This window comes from Euleptes europaea, chromosome 21 (genome assembly GCF_029931775.1).
Source record: "Euleptes europaea isolate rEulEur1 chromosome 21, rEulEur1.hap1, whole genome shotgun sequence".
NCBI lineage: Eukaryota > Metazoa > Chordata > Lepidosauria > Squamata > Sphaerodactylidae > Euleptes > Euleptes europaea.
The window spans coordinates 18,725,105-18,747,980 of NC_079332.1; the positions used below are offsets into that span (position 1 = coordinate 18,725,105).

Sequence of the window (22,876 nt, forward strand, 5' to 3'; positions counted from 1 at the left end):
GATTTAAGTTTTGAATAAAAAGAAACCCAACCTCAGGATTGAAAGCAAGAGATTTTTAATTATTTTTGCGGCAAAAATAATGAGAGGAAAGATTTGAGCCAAAGGCTACAAAATGAAACTTTTCCTTTAATAAGCTTTTCCTAGTTTTTTATATTTATACGTTTTAGAATCCCTTTGTTTTTTCAAATTTTAAGAGCCATTATAATATCTCCTCCTCCTAAGTTCATCCCAGTTATGATCTCATCTTCGTGGTCACATGTTGTTTTTTTATACCACCATGTTCCAGATACGAAAAATTACCTGCTTTGTTTAGCTTAAGTTAGACAGGACTATTTTCTACTGACTTATATAAATAACCACAGCTTACAAATATAATAGAAGAATAACATTTTTCTAATATGCTAGAATTAAATTAATTAAAATCTTACACATCCCACATATACACAACACAATTATATACAATATGTACGGTTCACACAAAAAAATGTAGAGAAATTTCCAAAGGTCTCAGCTGAGTGCCAAAAATATAGAGAGGAAGTTCCAAAGGTCTCAACTGAGTACCAAATGAATGCTAATATTGTAATCCTTGTGTAAAGTTGATATAGAGCCACAATCATCGATGGATACGGCCGTTTCAGATCCACAGCAGTGGAAATCTTTCTTCAGTCCTTAATACAAAAGTGCTGTTACATATTCATCATTCCTTCCCACACAGGGTAAGTATAAGCAGTTACCATCAGACATCAGTAAAGTACTTCCTCTCTATATTTTTGGTACTCAGTTGAGACCTTCGGAAATTTCTCTACATTTTTTGTGTGAACTGTACATATTGTATATAATTGTGTTGTGTATATGTCACGTATATGGTCTATGTTTCTCCTCAGTAGCTTATAAATATTTGCACTTTGTGTATATACAGTTTCCTGTACTGTTTTTCTAAGCCTCCAGGTACTAGCTGGAGATTTCCTGCTATTACAACCTCTCCAGCCATTCTGTGGCCTTGAAGCCCCTCCCCTCCCCAAACCCCGCCCTCCTCAGGGCCCCGCCCAAAAAACCTCCCGCCGGTGGCGAAGAGGGGCCTAGGAGTAGGGTTGCCAACTCCAGGTTCAGAAATATCTGGAAGTTTGAAGATGAAACCTGGGAGAGCCCGGCTTAAAGAGGGGAGGGACCTTGGCAGGGTGTCACGCCTTGCAGCCCACCTTCCATACTCTCCTGGAGAAGTGGAATCACTGCTTTAAGTAAATAAATAAGTGGTTTATGTATAGGGTTGCCAAGTCCCTCTCTGCCAGTGGTGGGAGGTATTTGGGGTGGAGCCTGAGGAGGGCGGGGTTTGGGGAGGGGAGGGACTTCAAGGCCATAGAGTCCAATGGCTAAAGTGGCCATTTTCTCCAGGGGAACTGATCTCTATTGGCTGGTGATCTATAATAGCAGGTGATCTCCAGCTACTACCTGGAAGTTGGCAACCCTGTTGTCAGGCCTAGCCTGTACAGGAAATGCCAGGCAAGGTCTGACCGAAGATGTTTGTGCTTACTGCAGCTGCTGGCCAAGGTCAACTGTAGCAACTGCCAACTTGTGTTTTGACTCTTGTGTAAATCTTACCTCAAGGGGAGGGGGGTTCTCATGGCATCCAATGCTTTTGATTTCATATATACCCTGTACCATGCTCTTAGTTCTCATTAGTGCCATCTTGCTTCTAGCTGCTGTAAACCTATGGATCTTCCAATAAATCAACTTTCTTTTGGACTACTTGTCTATGGATGTTGTTTATGGGATTGTCATGGGACAAGTGCTTACACCTATTTATGTTGTCTGAAGATCAGCTGTAATTCTGGGAGATCTCCAGGCCCCACCTAGAGGTTTCCAACCCTAGGGTTGCGCCTAGGAAGCGCAGATGCCACAGAGTCCACCCTCTGAAGCTGCCGTTTTCTCCGGGGTGTAAGCTCCTGACCCTTCGAACCAGAAATCACCACAGAGTCATATAGAGTCCAAGCAGATGGCTTTTACTGGTCAAAAAGGCAATACAGTGCATACAGGGGACTATGGCAGCTATGAGAGTCTCACTAGCTGAACGATAATATAAGGCAGTAAATGGCGGGAGATTATACAGCATCAGCACACATAAACAGAGTACACTTTCCCAGGAGCAGCATTCCCAGGCCTTGGTATGTGTGGTCGACCTTGAGGCTAGACAGTACAGTACAGACACAGAAACAATACTGAAACCGAGATAGCAGCCTGACATCCTGCTCCCCTTAAGGCCCCCTCCCAGTCTGTAAGGGGGACGGTCTTTCCGGATAGGCAGCATGAAAGGTATCGACGAGTTTGGGGGCGGAGACATCTCGTGCGCGAACCCATTCGTCGTAGGCAGGGGGGAAGTGTTTCCAACGGACTAAATACTGTAGGTTTCCATGGTGAACACGAGAGTCAAGGATTTTGGAGACCTCGAAGTGCTCCTCCCCCCCCACCATAATGGGCTGTTCGGGAGGCGGATCGGGATGCCATTGCGGAGAGGCAATATGGGGCTTCAGGAGGCTAACGTGGAAAACGGGATGTACACGCCTCAGGGTTTTGGGGAGAGCTAGTTCCACTGTGACAGGATTTATGACTCGTGTGATGGGGAATGGGCCAATGAACTTAGCATTGAGCTTAAGGCACGGACGGGTGGAACGTAGATTTTTGGTGGAAAGATAGACCAATTTACCCACTCGCAGCTCGCCCCCGGGGGAACGATGTTTATCAGCTTGTGCTTTGTATTTGCGCTTGGCTCGGTCGAGATTGCTAACGAGCCAAGGCCAGGTGGTACGGAGGGTGTGTGCCCAGGAAGCAGCATCAGGATCTCCCTCCCCCTCCACATCATTTCTGGGAGTAACAGGACCGAAATCCTGTCCATACACTGCAAAGAATGGGCTAAAACCTGTAGATTGATGCACAGCATTATTGTAGGTAATAGTTCTACCCAGTTATCTTGGTGGTAGTTAACATAACAGCGTAAATAACATTCAAGTACAGCATTGACACGTTCAGTTTGTCCATCGGTTTGGGGATGGTATGCAGTAGACAACCCTTGTTCTACCCCCACCAACTTGAGAAATGCTTTCCAAAACTTGGAAACAAAGCCACTGCCGCGGTCACAGATTATTTTGCGCGGAAACGAATGTAATTTGAAGATATGTGATACGAAGAGGCGGGCCAGTTTCTGAGCAGAGGGGATCCCTGCGCATGGAACTAAATGGATTTGCTTGGAAAACAAATCAGTAACAACCCATAATACAGTTTTCCCCCCGCTGAGAGGGAGATCAGTCATAAAGTCCATAGCAATCACTTCCCAGGGTTTGCTGGGTGTTTCCAGGGGTTGCAGTAACCCCGGGGGTTTACCCTGTGATCGTTTCACTGTGGCGCAAACAGGACAACTGCGAATAAAAGAGTCAACATCGAAACGCATTCCCCCCCACCAAAACTGTCTGCGCAACAAGTGGAGAGTCTTTAGAAATCCAAAGTGTCCAGCTGTTTTTGCTCCATGAGCTAAGTGTAAAACGTCTTTTCGGAGTGCTTTGGGTACATATAATTTTGAGTCCTTGTACCAAGAGTCCCCCTGTTCTATTACTCCAGGGGGTAGGGTGTGATTAGAGCGTTCTGAAAGGCAGTGGTCCAGAAGGGTTTTTAAAAAGGATTCGGAGATGGGAACCTTGGCGGGTACCCCCCCCCCCGCTACAGTGGTTTTAGGACTTGCGATGGGGGTAGTGCTTACGTGCGGTGGTGCGGAGATTGCAGGCGGCAGGGCAGCCGGTGGGGTTGGAGGGGTGGAATCGCCGGTTCGTTGTTGTTGCGGAGGCGGTTGGGTAGTCGATTGGGTTGGAGGAGTTGGAGAGCTGGGTCTGGGATGTTGTTGCTGAGATCGAGTTTCCACGGCTAGTACAGGCAGGGCTCCTCTTTGCGTAGGGGTGAACAGAGAGTCGGTTGGTCTCTCGAGTTTTACCGGGTACTGCGGCAAGCGGGAGAGGGCATCTGCGAGAACGTTTTGTTTTCCAGGAACATGCTTTAGGACGAAACGAAACTGAGCGAAGAATTCCGCCCAACGTTGTTGTTTCGCCGACAGTTTATGGGACCCTGTGAGGGCAGCTAGATTTTTGTGATCGGACCAAACCTCGAAGGGAATTTTGGAACCCTCCAAGAATTGTCTCCATAGAGTCAGTGCATGGTGAACGGCCGCTGCCTCTTTCTCCCAAATGGGCCAGTTCAATTGTGCGTGCGCAAATTTTCTCGAAAAGTAAGCGCAAGGGTGAAGGAGACCATCCGGACCTTTCTGGAGGAGGGCCCCTCCCATAGCTACATCGGAGGCATCGACTTGCACAATAAACATTTGGTTTGGGTCTGGGTGCTGTAGTACGGGTTCGGATGTGAAGAGACGTTTGAGTGCTACAAACGCGGCTTGACATTGATCAGTCCACAGGATTTTTGCAGAGGGCAAGGTAGACGCGCTTGCTTTTCCTTTGGTTTTTAGGAGATCAGTGATGGGTAGAGCCACTTGGGCGAAGTTAGGGATGAACCCTCGATAAAAGTTCGCAAACCCCAGAAACTGTTGTACTTGCTTGCGGTTGGTGGGGGGAGTCCAATCGAGAACGGCTTGGACTTTGACAGGGTCCATGCGAAGACCTTGGTGGGAGATAATGTATCCTAAAAATGTGAGCTGGTTTTGATGGAACTCGCATTTAGCCAGTTTTGCGAAGAGTTGGTGATTGCGCAGGCGCTGCAGAACTTCTCGGACCAGAATTACATGCTCTTCTATGGTTTTTGAATAAATAAGAATGTCGTCCAAATAAACCACTACCCCGCGATACAGTAAATCATGAAGGATTTCGTTGATAAGTTGCATGAAGACCCCCGGGGCCCCTTTTAATCCGAACGGCATTACGAGGAATTCATACATCCCAAAACAGCTAGAGAAGGCAGTTAGGTGTTCATCTCCTTCTCGGATGCGGACTCGGTAGTAAGCTTCCACCAAGTCTAACTTGGAGAATACCCGGCCCTCCTGTAATTGTCCCAAAATATCAGAAATTAATGGGATAGGATAGGCGTTGGTTTGGGTGACTGCATTGAGCTTTCTGAAGTCAATGCACAGACGAAGGTCGCCCTCCTTCTTTCGGACGAAAAACGCAGGGGCCGAGTTCGGGGCATTCGATGGACGAATGAACCCTCTGGCGAGGTTTTTGTCTAGGAAGTCTCGGAGGACAGTACGCTCGGAGGCGCTCATGGGGTAAATCTTGCTTTTGGTTAATGTGCAGTCCTTGACCACCTCAATTGCACAGTCCGAGACCCGGTGGGGGGGCAAGGCATCACATTCTTTAAGGTTGAAAACATCCGCAAAGTCCTGATAGACTTTAGGTGGGATTGGAGGTGCTGGGACCTCGGAGGTTAAAGCTGGGACGGGCGGATATAACAGCGCAAAGTTTTGCCGGTGTTGGTCGCACATGGGACTAGCGAAGGAGATAGTGTTTGTTTCCCAGTTAATACTGGGACTGTGTCCTTTAATCCAGTTAATACCCAAGACCACTTCAAAACGGATAGGGGCTATAGTGAAGTCTATTTGTTCCCAGTGGGAGCCAATTCCCATTGCCACCCCTATGGTGCGGTGATCAACTGGACCCCCCTGGAAATGGCTCCCGTCCATTTGGGCAAATTGGACAGGGGCGGGTAAAGCCTCAGATTCGGCTCTGAGTGCAGCAAAAGTGGCTTCGCTTATGAGAGTGCGACAGCAACCGGAGTCGATGAGTGCTTTGACGGGTAGTTGGGGGCCACCGTTAAGGTGTTGTAAAACTGCATCCACGTAGACGGTGGAGTCCACTTCTTTGATTTTGGTAGGAGCATTTGGTTTAACAGGAGGATCTGGAGAGGTCTGTGGAGACGCTCCATTCACCACAGACCGGAGCCGTTTTTTGACAAGTTGAGGGGAGATTCCAGGTTTAAGGCTGGAGAATTCCATGGATTTTCCTCATCCGAAGAGGGAAAGTTGTCCCCCAATGGGGCACTTGTAATCCGAGACCCGGCGGGGTCGTTTGTAGTAGGCAGGGAGGCTGGGTCTCCAGCATGGAGTGCAGAGGGTGTGGGTCTTCCCGGAGCTGCGCTGCGGGTGGCCGCGGTGCCTCTGCGTGGTGGACGACCTCTGGCTCGGGTTATCGTGCTGGGACGAAATAATCCATGGCGGTGTGGGCAAACAGCTGCAAAGTGGCCCATTTCTCCGCAATTAAGACAGGCACCTCTCTGAAATCGGGCTTCACGTTCCTGGGGTGGACGTGGAGGATTTCGTGGGACGGGCGGTGGTGCCTTGGATTGGGGCTTTTGGGTGCCTTTTTCCTTGTGCTTTTGACGGACTAGAGAAATAAAGCGTCGGCGGCTTTCCACTTCCTCGGCCAATAGAATCCAGTCTTCAAGGGTATCGGGATCACCCCGCATATATGACCAGTTCAGAACGTCAGGGTGCAAGGCTTCCCTGAAATGGTGAATTAGGGTGGTTTCGGGCCAACCTACAATTTTACTTGCTAGCCGTTGAAATTCATCGGCAAATTCTCGAACTGTAGCAGAGCCTTGTTTTAGTTGTAAGAGTTCCGTTTTGGCTCTTTCCCCCAGGAAGGGGTCCTCAAACCTCCTTCTCAGAGCAGTCATGAAGTTGTTGAGGGAACGGATAGCACGAGAGCGGGTGTCGAACTGGAGGACCATCCAGTCAGCTGCTTTACCTGTCAGAAGGGAAGCTACATAACGCACCCGGCTATCCTCCGTGGGGAAAAGCTGTCCTTGTTCTCGCATATAACTGTCCACTTGATGCAAGAAACAAGGCAGAGTCTCGAGAGATCCGTCGTACGTAGTCTTCAATTTGAGTTGCTTCCAGGGGCCGGGCGCAGGCTGTCCCGGATGCACGGGTGGTCCGGGAGGAGGAACAACGGGAGCTCCGGGAGGCAGGGGTGGAGCAGGCACATTAGCGGGTGGCTGGGGTGGCTGGACGGGCACCCCCTGACCCGGTATCGGAACGGGCTGTGCCTGGGCTATCAGGGTTTGTTGTAATTGCCTGTTATCCTGAAGCATACGTTCCATTAGCTCTTGGAGTTGATCGACACGGTCGGAGAGCTCCCGGTTCTGGGCTCGTAAGAGGTGAACCTCCTCACTTGGGCCACCAGTAAGATGAGGTTTACTGGTCCGGAAGCTCGTGGCCCATTGAGAGCTGTCTCCATATAGATCCTCGTCTTCAGACTCTCCTGAGTCTCGACGTCGGTCAGCCAGACGGCGTGCGCGTTGGGTCGCGCGCGACGGGACAAACGCCGGGGAAAATGACAGACCTGATAGCCCTTGTACAGTGTCCTTGGGACGCGTATCCATTTTCGCCCGATCCCTAACCCTTGCTGTTGCCACCTTGGCTGCTTCAGCAGCTTCTCTCTCTCTTGCGACCTTAACCGCTTCGGCGGCTTCCTTATCCGCAAGAACTTTGGCGTTCTCAAGTCTTAGGGCAGCCTCCGCCGTAATGCGCGGTAAAAGTTCTGTTTCCAGGAGTGAGAGTATGGGGTCGGGTTCCCCGCCCAGCAAGGGTTGTATTCGAACCGCCAGTGCGGGTGCATCGGCTCCAAAAGTCGAGGTCAAAGCTTGAGCCAAGGTGGTTACCGGGGTGTCCTTTGTACATTTCACAAGGAGAAGAGCGGTGCGAATAGCGACCCGCTTGGCTTCAGCCTGACAGCTGGCCGCATCCGGTATGAGGGAAAAACCCTCTGGCGGGGCTCCTGCCATGGCAGAACTAGAGGAAAGAGTCTCTCGAGAAATAAGATTATCCAAAAGTCCAGTTAGTACTTGTAAATCCTCAGTTGCCAACCGGGCATCGTCCAGCAATTGATCCAAGTCTTGAAGATCTAAACGAGTATCAGTATCCTCCGTCGTTAACATCCAGAGAATCCCTTTTATAGATTGCCACTGTTCCTGTACCAGGTCCCTCAAGCGGCAAACCTCTAGGGTAGTCCTGAAGAGTTCAGCGACTATGTCCTGTACCAGGGTGGGATCCTTCCGAGAGGAATCCAGGGTAGTAGGTCACTCGGAGAGCCTCGCAGCTCCCATCCAAGTGGCAGGCGAAACCCCCTGGGCTCCAGCCTGACAAATAGTACAATGAAGAAGGTGAGGGTTAGCTGCCATAATGTAAGCTCCTGACCCTTCGAACCAGAAATCACCACAGAGTCATATAGAGTCCAAGCAGATGGCTTTTACTGGTCAAAAAGGCAATACAGTGCATACAGGGGACTATGGCAGCTATGAGAGTCTCACTAGCTGAACGATAATATAAGGCAGTAAATGGCGGGAGATTATACAGCATCAGCACACATAAACAGAGTACACTTTCCCAGGAGCAGCATTCCCAGGCCTTGGTATGTGTGGTCGACCTTGAGGCTAGACAGTACAGTACAGACACAGAAACAATACTGAAACCGAGATAGCAGCCTGACACGGGGGAACTGATTTTTGTCATTTAGAGAGCAGCTGTAATTGTGAGCAATCTCCAGGCCCAGCTGGAGGTTGGCAACCCTGCTAGCAAGTCATCTCTTTGCTCATTCGGGCTGCAGGAGAGATGCCAGGGAAATGGCTGCCTTCAACATTTCAGTCACTGTGAGGAGAGACAATGTCTGTGTTTTGCTTCCTTGCCAAATCCAGGCTGACTCCTAACTGCAGCGCTCTACGCTTCCATGCTTGCCGGGCATTAAGCACAGGAATGTCTGGCAAGAATCAGGCAAGAAACTTCCTAGGGTTGCCAACCTCCAGTTTGGGGGCTGGAGGCCTCCGGAATTCCATCTGATCTCCAGGCTACAGAGATCAGTTCCGCTGGAGGAAATGGCTGCTTTGGACGGTGGATTCTATGGCATTGTATTCCACTGAGGTCCCTCCCTTTCTAAACAACACCCTCCCCAGGCTTCACCCACAAATTTCTGGGCATTTTCCAGGCTGGAATTGGCAACTGTAAACAGCAGTCAACGGCAATCCAGTTAGGGCTCAATGGCAGTTATGGCTTCATCTAACATGACAGGCGATACATCCGTTGAACATCTCCAGGGTGATGTTATCTGGGTGATATCAGCTGATGTTCGCAGGACTGGTCAGGGACTAGAAACTCCAGGCCTGAAAGTTGTTGCTAGAGTCAAAATTCATGACTCAGAGGCCACCGGGCTCCTGTTGATTTTTGCTGCTCCTTCTGTTGCACCCCCTTCTGCTTTGCATGGCCTTTGGACTCCACACTGATCCCCGCCCCCTGTATGTCATCCAGGTGGGACCCAAACCATGTCTCTACCCATCTCAGCCAGGCCTCTGTGCTCCTTGCAACCTGTGCCACTGCACTGCAGAAGAAAAAGCAGAATGGAGGCGCTGTGGCAACACCATGGGTCTATCGGGGCTGCGATATCCACACCAGGGTGAGATGTCACTGGACTGAGGTGTCAGCGCAGGACATAGGCCATTCAAGAGGCCTCCAGCCCCCTGCTTTTCACCAAGGACAACAGCTGGGAGGGCTGGATCTAGACAGAAAACCCTTGAGGCTTCCCTGCTCTGTCTAGGTATTGGGCCACCATCGGACCTCACCTTTGGTCCTCGGACCCCCATCCTTGGCGGCTTGGCCCACTGCCCTTTTGTGGACACATGAAGCTGCCTTATACTGAATCAGACCCTCAGTCAATCAAAGTCAGTATTGTCTACTCAGACTGGCAGCGGCTCTCCAGGGTCTCAGGCCGAGGTCTTTCATATCTTCTTACCTAGTCCCTTTAAGTGGAGATGCCAGAGATTGAACCTGGAACCTTCTGCATGCCAAACAAATGCTCTTCCACTGAGCCACAGCCCGTCACCTTCATCCCACATCCTTGGAGACCTGGATCTCTGCCCACTTTGGATCTCACTGTCCAGAGTTAGGTAGCTGGCTATGGCAGAAGACGGGAGATGTGGTCAGTAGATGCAGTCCAAGGTCAAGCACAGATAATTCTGAGTCCAAAGCATCTGTCAGGGCCCAGGGCCCCAGGCAGGGTCGAGAGCAATCAAATTCAAAGCCAGGTTACCTGCAGAGTTTGGTCTCCAGTAGTAAACATAGTCCAAGAGAATGACTAGTCCAAGAGTTCAGTCCAGGTCATAGGCACACAGCACTTAGAAACAGGTATAGCTGCTGTTAGCGCAGGGTGGTATCACAAGTTGTTCCCACACTGGCCTGGATGCAGGTGCCTGCTGAAATAAGCCTAAGGTGCACCAGCTGTTACTTGTTCCTCTGACTCAGCATTCCCTGCTGGATGTAGCCATTAGCCTCATCACTGTCAGCAAGGAGTGCTCTTAGTTGAGCTTGCAGTCTAGCACTTCTACTCGTGTAGAAGTGCTCTGAACCTTTGGCGCCTCTGCTGAAGCAGCCTTGGGCTCTCTGGTGACCCTGCTTGTGGCTGGCCCTCTGACACAGGTGAGTCCCCTGCTCTATGTAGTTGTAGTCATTGGGGGGGACTCATCTGTTTGTGCCTGCTCAGCCTGCTGCTGTTCCTCCTTTCCCCTGCCTGCTACTTCAAGGTCCTCCTTGTCTGAGGAAGCCTCAGCAGGCTGCCCCACAACAGCGTCAAAACAGGAGAGGGGAAATCCAACAGGTGTGGTCAGGTCCCATCTAGAAGAGTCAGGTGTGCAGAGAGTCCAAAGTATAGCACAGCTACAAAGGTAGGCACACAAGTGGTGGCAACATGTTGCTCACACACAAGGTTTTCTTTGCTGGCTGCTTAAGTAAGATATTATCTTACTGGGACAGATAAGCCAGCTCCAGCTAATTAGGTTGTTCTAACATTCCAAGCCTGGTGTAATTCATCAGCCCTCAGTGCTGCTGTCAGGGATTGATCTATGCTGAGCCAACAATCTTGCGTTTCTCTATCTCTCCTGGATTTCTTGCCTTAAATGCCTCCTCCTTTGTTTTAAAGGCTCCGACAATCCTAATGGTGAGGCTGACAGTTACTGGGTTTCAGGCACAGCTTGAGTTCCTCAGCTGGAGGGCCAAGAGCACAGTGCCACTGTTTCTGCTTGCGACTGCTTCTCTGTTATAACTTCTGCCTGTGAGTTCTCCTCTGTTAGCAGCCCAGGGCTGGGAGTGACCTCTTCCTCCTTGTCTGAGGAGATGTCAGCAGGCTGACTCATGACACTCACCTTCAAATGCCATCCATGGAGACTTGGCCCACTGCCCACACTGAACCTCACCTGTGAGACTTGGCCCACTGCCCACTTTGTGTACCTCGCCCTCCCGTCCTTGGCACCCTGACTCCTGGTACCTTCCATCACTCTCTGGCTGTCGGGGTACTTTCCCAGTCCTCCTAGGTCCCCAGTGGTGTTTGTCTAGTGTTGGGAGTAGGGTTGCCGGGTCCCTCTTCGCCACTGGTGGGAGGTTTTTGGGGCAGAGCCTGAGGAGGGTGGGGTTTGGGGAGGGACTTCAGTGCCATAGAGTCCAATGGCCAAAGCTGTCATTTTCTCCAGGTGAACTGATTTCTGTCGGTTGGAGATCAGCTGTAATAGGGGGAGGTCTCCAGCTGGTGCCTGGAGGTTGGCAAGCCTAGTTGGGAGCCTTCCAGGTAGGTGGGAGAAACTCCCAACCACCAGCAGGGCTTCCCTTCCCCCAGCGTCTCTCGTACGTGGCCAGCCAGCTTCTGAACTAAACTTGGCTTCTTGGGGATGCCAGAGAAGTCTGTAGATCTCATCTATTCTGAGCACAAACCCAGGTCCCCTTTTAGCTTGGTGGGAGGAACTTGAGCTTTTAGGGAGGAATCACTGCAGTGGCTCAGAAACACAAGCGAGTTCGAACGGGAGCCTGTGATCCAGACACGGGACCAGATCTTCACACACCACACCCAGAGTGACTGGAAGGAGCACAAGATGGTGTTGGGGTGGGCCCAGAGACTCTTGCTGGTCATCCTGATTCTGGCCGGGGTCTGTCTCCAGGGCATCCAGCTGCAACAGGCCAGACCAGGGGAGCAAAGGAAGCCTTTCTTTGAAAGATTTCGGCGCCTGGAAGAGCAGGTGAGCCGTACTCGCCCCTTTGTGCGGTTGGGGTCAACAGAGAGTTGGTTGGTGGAGTCAACAGAGAACTGGTTGGTGGTAGGATTGCGGGAACTGGCCTTTTGAATCAGCGTAAACAACTTTCTGGTGCTAACATTCAGGTTTTGAAAATTCAGACTTTTGGAGATACTCGTTTTGAAAAAAAGGTTTTGAATTAAAGTCCGATTACAATTTTTTTGTGCATTTCTTTTTGTTGTCAGGTCACAGCCAACTTACGTGACCCCGTGGGGTTTTCAAGGCCAGAGACGTTCAGAGGTGGTTTGCCATTGCCTGCCTCTGCGTAGCGACCCTGGACTTCCTCGGTGGTCTCCCACCCAAGTACTAGACAGGGCCAACCCTGCCTAGCTTCCGAGGGGGTGCTAGCCTGGGCCGTCCGGGTCATGTTGAACAGAGTGAAGCATGGGGGGGGGGATCTGGGTCCCATTTCAAGTGCTAAAAATGCATTCAAAATACATTTGCTTTCAACACAGTTCCCACCCTTTTAGTTCCTGCCAACATATTGTCTGTCCCTCCAAGTATTATTTTGGCTGGCCTTTGTCCATAATTTCTCAGAATTTTTTTGTATGATTTCTTAAGATGGCAGCTCTTTCTCCAGTGTCCCCCCCCCCTTTTACATTTCTAGCTAACACAAGGTGTCATTGTTCAGCTCAGCCAGCTAAATTTCGTTTTATGTTTGGCTTATGATTTGGTGCTTTAAACGCAAATCTAAGTCCGATGGTCAATTTGAAGCGGCCGACAAATGAGACCTTAAAACCTGATCTGGCTGGCGGGAATCAACAGAGCGGAGACTCTGGATTCCTCCGTATTGACCCCGCCCGCGTGAAAGGTGTGGTCACTGGAGGCTGCTGGGGTTTCCCCCCCTTGGGGTGTTGACGCAGCAGGTTGTATGTGCACGGCACTGTACAGAGAGACCGGTCCCTGCCCCGGGGAGCTTACAGTCTGAGCCTTGAGACAAGGGAGTTTCAGAGGGTGGCCGTGTTGGTCCACAGTAGAAGAGCGAGATTTGGGGCCAGGGTTTGGGGTCCTAGACACCAACAAGATTTACGGGGTATGCGCTTTTGAGAGTCAAAACTCCCTTTGTCAGAGGGAGGTAGAACAGAGACAGAGGAGGAGGTGGGAATACCCAGGCGTGACGGTCTGGATTCTTATGTGTACTTACCAGACGCTAAAGAAAAGGATGAGAACGGGGTGGAGAACCCCTTGGAATTGGGGGGCTCTCCCTGTGTGGGTTTCAGGGGCCCGAGGATCACAACACCAAACGAAAGCACCCTGGGGGACAGGAACACAGATGTGAATGGTGCCTGTGGGTTTCTTTGCTGGGGGGTTGGCTTTTACGGCACTGGAAACCGGGAAAGGGGGGACTTACTGGCTAGCTCCAAGCCCCAAAGGCTATCAAGTGGCCTGGGGTCTCTGCCCCCACCCCAAATTGCCCACAACAAGCAAGGATAAATAAAGCAGGGCAGCATTGTGTGTGTGTGTTGAGGGGAGAGAGAGCCATCTTCTCTAGCAGGAGCAGCATAAGGAAGAGATGGCTTTGCAGAACTCTCAAAACTTTCTTTTGACTTTCTTTTCTGACGGCCAGATGGCAGCCTGGGGAAACGCGGAGATTTGTCGCTTTCTTAAGGAGGCGTGAGCAGGCAAGCAAGGCCCCAGAGCCTCCATAAGACAGCCCTGTCAAACACACGGGGATCGGCCACTGGCTGAATGCGTCTGGATGCCCCTTCGTTCAGTCCGAGCACCGTCCCCCAAAGGAGCTCTTTCGGGGCAGCCCTCTTAGACACCGGGCCGTTCTGTTCCCCCCTAAAAGCCAGTGTGAGCCAGCAGCCACATCTGCCCTGCCAGAGGGGGCAGCCACATCTGCCCTGCCAGAGGCCGTTGTACCCGGGGATTAGCCATGACCTTCTTTCAGAAGGCATTCGCACAACAACTGCTTTATGCTGATGTGCGTGATGGGTATTTGAATGGGACCGATGAGACAGAAAGGATGGGAATCCCTTTATTAGCCTTGGTGCCAGGCACGTGACTTCTCTTTTTCTCTCTACCAAGACTAAAAGCAGCGGGGGGGGGGGACATTTTCAGTCTGGGAAACAGTCTGAGTGGAGAGAATTTACAAACTTATTCTGCAATCCACCCCCCCCGCCCCCCGTGGCTGTTTTTTGGAGCCAGAAAACATACTGGGAGTTCCAGTTGTGGAATTCTAACGTCACGTTCAGCTTGACCCTAATTATACCCAGGAACGATTTCCAGTTAATGCTATAAATAACTTGACTCCTGTTCAATAAAATATCCCCTCCTAAATATAGTTGGGCTAACTCATAAGCTCCAAAGAGGCTGGTGAAAAAACATAGCCCCCCACACCCTGGTCTTGGAGGTCCATTCACACATGCGGATCTGATGCTCTGGACTTGTACACATGGGGCTGCCCCATTCATTCACAAGGAAAAGGGAATTTGAAGTGAATGGAATGGGGGGGGGAGAGCATCTTCTCCACTTAAATTAACTGTCCACTGACAGTTGGGGTACCATTTGCATGCACAGGGGTTCCCCGCAGGGGGCAATCACTTCCCAAAGTTTGCAGATTCAGTTGACCATACATGACCGGGGCACTTTCTTTTTAAGCCCCCAAATGGCCACACGATAGCCAAGGGCATCAGCCACAACCCTGTTCAAATCTCTTCAACCATGAATTGTCTGGGTAGCCTGAGAGAGTTTTCCTGTGCTTTGACATTCAAACCCAAGCAGTTCCTTTGGGCGCATCCAATGATTGGATCCAAATCATCCAATTTTCAGTTCTTTCTCTCTTTTGTTCCCCTCTTTTTCCAAATGTGTTCACTTCGCAGGCTACCTGGATGGGACAGTGCCTGAATGCATTGATGCAGAGTCGGATGCTTTTTGCATCTAGATCTTGGGCCGTTTTCCCACGTGAAAGAGGGCAAGCAAAGCTTGTTATCGGACACAATTTGATTTCTTGATCACATTCTTGATCACAAGCTGTGTGTGTGTGTTAAGTGCCGTCAAGCCGTTTCTGACTCATGGTGACCCTAGGAATTAGCGTCCTCCAAAATGTCCTATAGCCTTGCTCAGGTCTTAAAAACTGAGGGCCATGGCTACCTTTATAGCAGGGGTGTCAAACCAATTTGTTACAAGGGCGGGATATAACATAAATGTCATTTGGTAGGGCATAGAATTCAATGCCAGGTACCGGAGATACAAACTTTATAGAAGACACAAAGCCAATTAATGATATTATTTTCTACCTTATTTTTTACTTAAAATATGAACGTGCTTAAACAATAGCACTCTTACAGTGTTAAGATTGGGAGCAGGGGGGTGGCTGCCTCGACTGGCTTGTGGGCTGGATAAGAGCGCTCAAGGGGCCGGATCTGGCCCCCAGGCCTTATGTTTGACACCCCCTGCTTTATAGAGTCAATCAGTCTCATGCCGGCTCTTCCTCTTTTCCTGCTGCCTAATCTTGCTGGGCGTAAAATGCAGAGAACTGGGGAAGGCAATGGCAAACCACCCTGTAAAATAGTATGCCGAGCAATTGTCATGATGCGACGTCACCCCATGAGTGACTTTTACCTAAAACAAGGCACTTTGAGATGTCACAAGGGAAAACAGTGCCCCATTCTTTTAGCAGAGAGCAAGGGGCGGGCGACGTTTTAAGTCTTCTCCTGGCATAATTGCTGTGGGAAACGTGCTCTGCAAAGATTATTTCAATGCCTAACTTTTCATTCCCCCCTCCCAGTTCCGCCGTTTTCAAGAGGTAACCCTGATGCGCCTCCAAGAGATTGCAGCCAATTACAACATTTCCTACAACATAGACGCCAGCTTCGCGCACCTGCAGAGCAGACACGACGCCCTGGAGTTCGCGGCAAACGCGACGCACGCCGCCATGCAAGAGGAGCTCCAGCATCTGAAAAGCTGGGCAAAGAAACTGCAGAACAGAACCAAGAAGGCAGACCGGAGGCTCCTGGCCCTGCAAGAATCCTTGCAGGAGAGGGAGCAGCAGGGCGCCGCAGAGAGGCAGAGGCACGAAGCCCTCCTGTCCAACCTGACTCAAGAAGTTGCAGAGGGCCGGAGGGACACCCAAGCGGTACGGGCCAGCCAGGGAAGCCTGCAGAGGGTGCTGGAGAGCCTGCAGGACGCCCTGAAGAACCAGGGAGCCAAGCTGGCCGAACTGGAACAGCTGGTGAAGAGTCCCCCTGGGCACAACGAAGTCCTCTTGCCCAGCCCCCTGGCGGCAGCTCCCCTGCTGGACCGGGACCCCCCGGAGAAGGAGCCGGAGGAGGCCGGCGGACAGAGTCCGACCTTGAAGAAACTGCGGGCCAAACACCGGCAAAAGAAGAAACTGCAGCAGGAGCACCGTCGCCTGGCAGCCCAGGTGCAGAACGGATCCCTGCTGGGCCAGAAGCCACATCCGCAGGGGACGGAGCCGGAGTCGCCCCCTCGGCCGCAGCCTCAAACACTCAGGCAGGAGCGCCCAGTCATGGACAAGGCCTTTGAAGATCGGGAGGGGCCCAAAGCCCCTCGTCCCCCAGGAACAAGTAGGTCTGGCGGAGCGGGGGCTCCGAAGGGCTGCATGCTCCATCTCTTGGGGGGGGGGCATGTGTGTGCCGCAGAGAGGTCCCGCCTGAGGATTCCCACACAGGAAACGCTTTCCAGCAGCAGTGGTTTGGGTCCCTGGACAGGGCTTGCATCACCCCTAGCTCTCCCTTTTGGCCGTGGGTATCCTCTCCCATGTGCCCTGTCAGCAGGGTGAGAGACTCAAAACAGATAAAAGGAAGTATTTCTTCACGCAACACATAGTTAAACTGTGGGACTCCCTGCCCCAGGATGTGGTGATGGCTGCCAACTGGGAAGGCTTGAAGAGGGGAGTGGACATCTTCATGGAGGAGAGGGCTATCCGTGGCTACTAGTTAAAATGGATACTAGTCATGATGCACCCCTATTCTCTCCAGAGGAGCATGCCTGTTATATTAGGTGCTGTGGAACCCAGGCAGGATAAATGCTGCCGCAGCCGTCTTGCTTGGGGGCTTCCTGGAGGCACCTGGTTGGCCACCATGTGAACAGACTGCTGGACTCGATGGGCCTGGGTCTGATCCAGCAGGGCTTTCCTTATGTTCACCCCACCCCAGAAGGAGAGCACAGCTTCCCACTATCCCCTTTCCGCATGTTTTTCCCCTTCATCAATCTCCCTGCGCCCTCTTCTGATGTCGAGGCGAGGGACCCGCTTTCCTTACACTGAGAGCCACAAAACGTTTGCAGCAGCCCAAAAGCAGGGGTGCTGTGGTCGGTAGCTCATGGACCACTGGTTGTGCCACACCTTACGTTACCAGGCAATTTGCTAGCAAGAGTGGGCAGTGCCCTGTGCCCCTTCTGGCTGGCACCCAGGCCACAGAGGCCTGGGCTGCTAGCCGAGGAGAGAACGACACACAGCCCTTGCCTTTGTTTACTGCCTCTGATCTATTTTGATATTCAGAGAGGTCAGGCGACAGGGCCCTGACCTGGAGGGCCCAAGCTAGCCTGATCTTGTCAAATCTTGGAAGCTAAGCAGGGTCAGCCCTGGTTAGTACTTGGATGGGAGACCACCAAGGAAGTCCAGGGTTGCTACACAGAGGCAGGCAATGGCCAACCGCCTCTGTTTTGTCTCTGCCCTAACCTGGATGTCCTAGGCCCGTGTTGGCAAACCTATGGCACGCGTGCCAACTCCGGCACGCGTCGCCTTCTCTGCTGGCACGCACGGCTCAGCTGGGCGGGGGCCCCTGCCCTCCCAGCCGCCAGCTTTGAACTGCTCGGTGCTGGCTGCAGGCAGCGCAGAGAAGTTCAAAGGCCCCACCCCCCTCCCTGGACTCTCCGCCGCCCAGCCTTTCCCTTCTCCCCCCCTCCCCGGCCGAAAACCCCTTTGCAGAGCGCACGAGGCGGCCCTCCAGCCCCCTTCCCTTTCTCCCTCGGTGCCTTCCATGGGCAAAAACCCTTTTCCTGGGTCGCAAGGCAACTGCCCTGCAGCCCCCTTTCCCCTCTCCCTCCAATACCCCTTTCCTGGGCGCGCAAGATGGCAGCGCACTGGCCCAGAAGCCTCATTCTCCCCCCCCCCCCGCCAGAAGCCCCTTTCCTCAGCTTGCGAGGCTGCAGCTGCCTCTCATGCTGGCCCAGAAGCCCCCTTCCCCACCAAAAACCCCTTTCCTTGGCGCACGAGGTGGCTGCCGCCCTACTCACCAGCCCAGAAGCCCCCTTCCTTCCCTGGCCAGAAAGCTCTTCCTTCCTTTCTTCCTTTCCTTTTCCTCCCTCCGTCCCTCCCTGAAAACTTTCCTGATTCCAGCAAATGCCTGCTAGGTCTCTCCTGGACTTCCTCAAGAATGGAGAAGACAGCCCTCCCACAACTGGTAGACTGCCTCTGAATGTGAAGGTACCACTATGGATGTCTGGTTCCCAGCTATATTAGGTCTAATGCAGTTTTTGTTCTAATGCAGTTTTTGCAGGCAGCGTGGCACAGTTCAAAGGCCCTGCCCCCTTCCCTGGACTCCCCGCTGCCCAGCAGGGAGTCCAGGGAAGTTTTTTTTTCTAAACTAAAACCTCAGTATTCAGGTTAAATTGCCGTGTTGGCACTTTGCAATAAATAAGTGGGTTTTGGGTTGCAGTTTGGGCACTCGGTCTCTAAAAGGTTCGCCATCACTGTCCTAGGCCAACCTGATCTTGTCAGGTCTTGGAAGCTAAGCAGGATCAGCCTTTGTTTGTACTCTGATGGGAGACCACCAAGGAAGTCCAGGGTTACTACGCAGAGGCGGGCAATGGCAAACCCCCTCTGCTCCTCTCTTACTTTGACCTGGATGGCCAAGGCTAGCCCAATATCATCAGATCTTGGAAGCTAAGCAGGATCAGCCCTGGTTAGTACTTGGATGGGAGACCACCGATGAAGTCCAGGGTCGCTACGCAGAGGCAGGCAGTGGCCACCTACCTCTAAACATCTCTTTCCTTTGAGTCACCATCTTGTGTTAAGTGTATTAAGTGCCGTCAAGTTGTTTCCGACTCATGGCGACCCTATGAATGAAAGTCCTCCAAAATGTCCTATCTTTGACAGCCTTGCTCAGATCTTGCAAATTGAGGGCTGTGGCTTCCTTTATTGAATCAGTCCATCTCTTGTTGTGTCTTCCTCTTTTCCTGCTGCCCTCAACTTTTCCCAGCATGACTGTCTTTTCCAGTGACTCTTGTCGTCTCATGATGTGACCAAAATACGACAGCCTCAGTTTAGTCATTTTAGCTTCTAGGGTCAGTTCAGGCTTGATTTGATCTATAACCCACTGATTTGTTTTTTTGGCAGTCCACGGGATCCGTAACCCTCTCCTCCAACACCACATTTCAAAGGAATCTGTTTGCTTCCTATCAGCTTTCTTCACTGTCCAGCTTTCACACCCATACATAGTTATAGGAAATACGATGGCATGAATTAATCTAGTCTTGGTGGCCAGTGACACATCCTTACACTTCAAAATCTTTTCTAGCTCCTTCATGGCTGCCCTTCCCAGTCTCAATCTCCGTCAGATTTCTTGGCTGCAGTCTCCCTTTTGGTTGATGGTGGAGCCAAGGAATAGAAAGTCTTCAACAATTTCAATTTCCTCACTGTCAACCTCCTTGAAGTTGTGTAATTCTCCTGTAGTCATTACTTTTGTTTTCTTTATGTTCAGCTGCAGTCCTGCTTTGGCACTTTCTCTTTTAACTTTCAGCAGTAATCATTTCAGGTCTTCGCTATTTTCTGCCAATAATGTAGTGTCAGCATATCTCAAATTATTAATGTTCCTCCCTCCAATTTTCACTTCACCTTCATCTAAATCTAATCCAGCTTTCCTAATTATATGTTCTGTATATAGATTGAAGAGATAGGGAGATAAAATACATCGTTGTATTGGAAACCATTCCGTTTCTCCATATTCTGTTCTAACTGTGGCTTCTTGTCCAGAGTACAGGTTGCGCATCAAAACGATCAGATGTAGTGGCACAACCATTTCCTTTAAAACCATCCATAGCTTTTCATGATCCACACAGTCAAAAGCTTTGCTGTAATCTATGAAACACAAGCTGATTTTCTTCTGAAATTCTCTTGTATGCTCCAGTAACCAGCGTATATTTGCAATATGATCTCTAGTGCCTCTTCCTTTTCTGAAACCATCTTACTTTAATTATATTGTTCACATGGCCAATTCGGCCCTGAGCAGTGTCACACTGAGATCAAAATAAGAAAAAAGAAAAAGTAACTATCTAACTAGACCTTAAAGAGATTAATATTTTTTAATCTTAATTGCCTGGGAAATAAATTTGGCCGCTGCCAATGTAATAGTGAAATCCACCCCTGCTAAAATAACCCTCAAATTATCCAATTTGGAGACAGATTCCCGGATAAAAGGCTGTATCCATCTGTCTCTAGCCCTTTGGGTCACCATAAGTCGGCTGTGACTTGGTGGCCCTTTCCACTTCCACAAGAATATAGGACCCTTTCTGTTCAGTTGACCCCAGTCTCTGTTCCCCGCTGTTAGATTCAAGTCCAGTAGCATCTTGGAGACCAGCAAGAGATTCAGGGTAGAAGCTTTTGAGGCTCAAAGCTCCCTTGTCAGATACCAGAGAGCTTTGGCTCTCGAAGGTTTACACCCTGAAACTCTTGCTGGTCTCTAAGGTGCTCCTGGACTCAAACCCAGCTCTTTTACTGCAGGCCAACATGTCTTCCCTCAGAAACATCCCTCACTGTGTAACTGAAACCTGTGTGTGTGTGTGTGTGCTGTCAAGTCACAGCTGACTTATGGCGACCATGTAGGGTTGTCAAGGTAAGAGACGTTGGGTGGTAGTTTGCCGTTGCTGGTCTCTGTGTGGGCTGAGAGAGTTCTGAGAGAACTGTGACTGGCCCAAGGTCTCCCAGCAAGCTTCATGTGGAGGAACGGGGAATCGAACTGGGTTCTCCAGATTAGAATCCGCTGCTCTTAACCCCTACGCCACATGTGTTTGGTGGGCTGAATGAAAAACACTGCCTGTGAGGAACATCTGTGGGGAGAAGGTGGAGGGAGGTCTTCGGGTCCCAATCCTGCCCCGTGTCTCCTGCTCATCCAATGAGGGGAATGACTGCCCCCCCTCTCTCTCTGTCCCCCGCAGTCTGCAACGTGGGTGCCATGCTGGTTTTCCCCAACGCTTCCACGGAGAACTTTGCCACCTTCGGGCTGAGCTTCCACACCAGCCTGCTGGAGCTCAGCCTCTGCAGCTGGGTGAGGACCGGCGCACGCTACCTGGGCACCATCCTGTCCTACGCCACCGAGGACAACGACAACAAGCTGGTGCTGCATGGCAGAGACGCGGCGCCCCGCAACGCCGTCCACTTTGTCATCGGAGATCCGGCCTTTCGGGAGCTGCCGGTGGGGCGGCTCCTCGACGGCCGGTGGCACCACCTGTGCATCATCTGGTCCTCCATCCAGGGCCGGTACTGGTTCTACGTCGACAGGAGGCTGGCTGCCATGGGCTCCAGGTTCCAGAAGGGCTACGAGATTCCCGGGCGAGGGTCTCTCATCCTGGGCCAGGAGCAGGACACGCTCGGTGGGGGGTTTGAACCCTCCGAGGCTTTCGTGGGGTTTCTGGCCGGTTTGGCCATGTGGGACCGTGCGCTGTCGCCAGGGGAGGTATCCGGCATCGCCACCGGGAATGGCCTCCCTCGGGGCCCGATCCTCTCTCTGGCGAACGTCACACAGCTCAGCGGGGCCGTGCAGAAGGTCAGCTGCACCTGCCTCGAACACTGCCTGTGAGGCACTCCAGGAAAAACCCCACGTGAGATGTCAGGGCGGACAGGTGGGAAGCTGCTGGGGGTTTGGGGGCAGTGCCTGGGGAGGGAAGGTTTGGGGGAGGAGGGAGCTCAGTGGGGCTGGGATGCGGCAGACCACATCCTCGGAAACTGCAGTTTCCTGCTGGGGGACTGATCTCTGTAGTCTGGAGCTCAGCTGTAATCCTGGGAGAACTCCAGTCCCCTTCTGGAGGTTGGCAACCCTGCTTCCTGGCCTCCTCTCCAGAAGCAAGATACTACAGAGATCCCCACTGACGGTTGCTTCAGCCTCGCACGCAAATGCCTCTCCCAGGTGCACGTTCAGAAGCCGGGCGGGGGGGCCAAAGGGCCAGGCATGGGGCTGGGTGAGCAGGGTGGGGGTTTGCAAAATCAGCAAGGAGGCAGCGCCCTGGGGACTCAGCCCAACTAAAGCATCCCTTCCGAACCTGTCTGAAGTTCAGGCCGTCATATCTGGCACGGAAAGACGGCCCTTCCTTCCCTGCCATTCAGCTCTCCAGCCGGTTTGGGTCATGTGTCCCTCTAAGGGCAGGCTTGTTCACACAAGCCAGGAGATGTGTCGCAAGAGACCCCGCACAGCTGTGGAGTCACCGGGGCCCCGGCCAAGGAAGCCACGCGCATTAGCTGCACCGTTGCCAAAACACGGTCAAGGGAGGCACAGCAGACACGGCCGGTGCTCCCGTTCATGACGACGGTAGGGCTTCTGGGCACACCCTGAGAGAGTTGCCCCCTGGGGTAAGAAAGAAAGGGCCCCCTGCCCGTTTAGTCATGGCTGGTCCAAACTCCCTGTAGTCTTTCAGAAGAGCCCAGAGCATTTGGCTCTTTCCTGGCTTTACGAGGGAGACGGGCGGGCCAGGCTGGGGGCTCCCCCATGCCCTGAGAGGGCCTTCCTTTCTCAAACCTGTCAACTGGGCCACTGTAGTTTGTAATGAAAAGCAGCCATGGGAGGCTGACAGGAGGGGATGCATTTTAAGTCAGCCCACTTAAAAT

The 22,876-nt window shown here is 51.7% G+C and overlaps 1 protein-coding gene across 1 annotated transcript; it reads left to right on the forward strand.

Annotated features, from left to right (window-relative positions):
* The first annotated feature begins 11,892 nt into the window (after nucleotides 1–11,892).
* PTX4 (pentraxin 4) lies at nucleotides 11,893–21,854 on the forward strand. Its single transcript, XM_056866275.1, has 3 exons — nucleotides 11,893–12,036; nucleotides 15,824–16,622; nucleotides 21,214–21,854. The coding sequence occupies exons 1-3, from the start codon at nucleotides 11,893–11,895 to the stop codon at nucleotides 21,852–21,854; spliced, it is 1,584 nt and encodes a 527-aa protein (XP_056722253.1).
* Nucleotides 21,855–22,876: the final 1,022 nt, after the last annotated feature.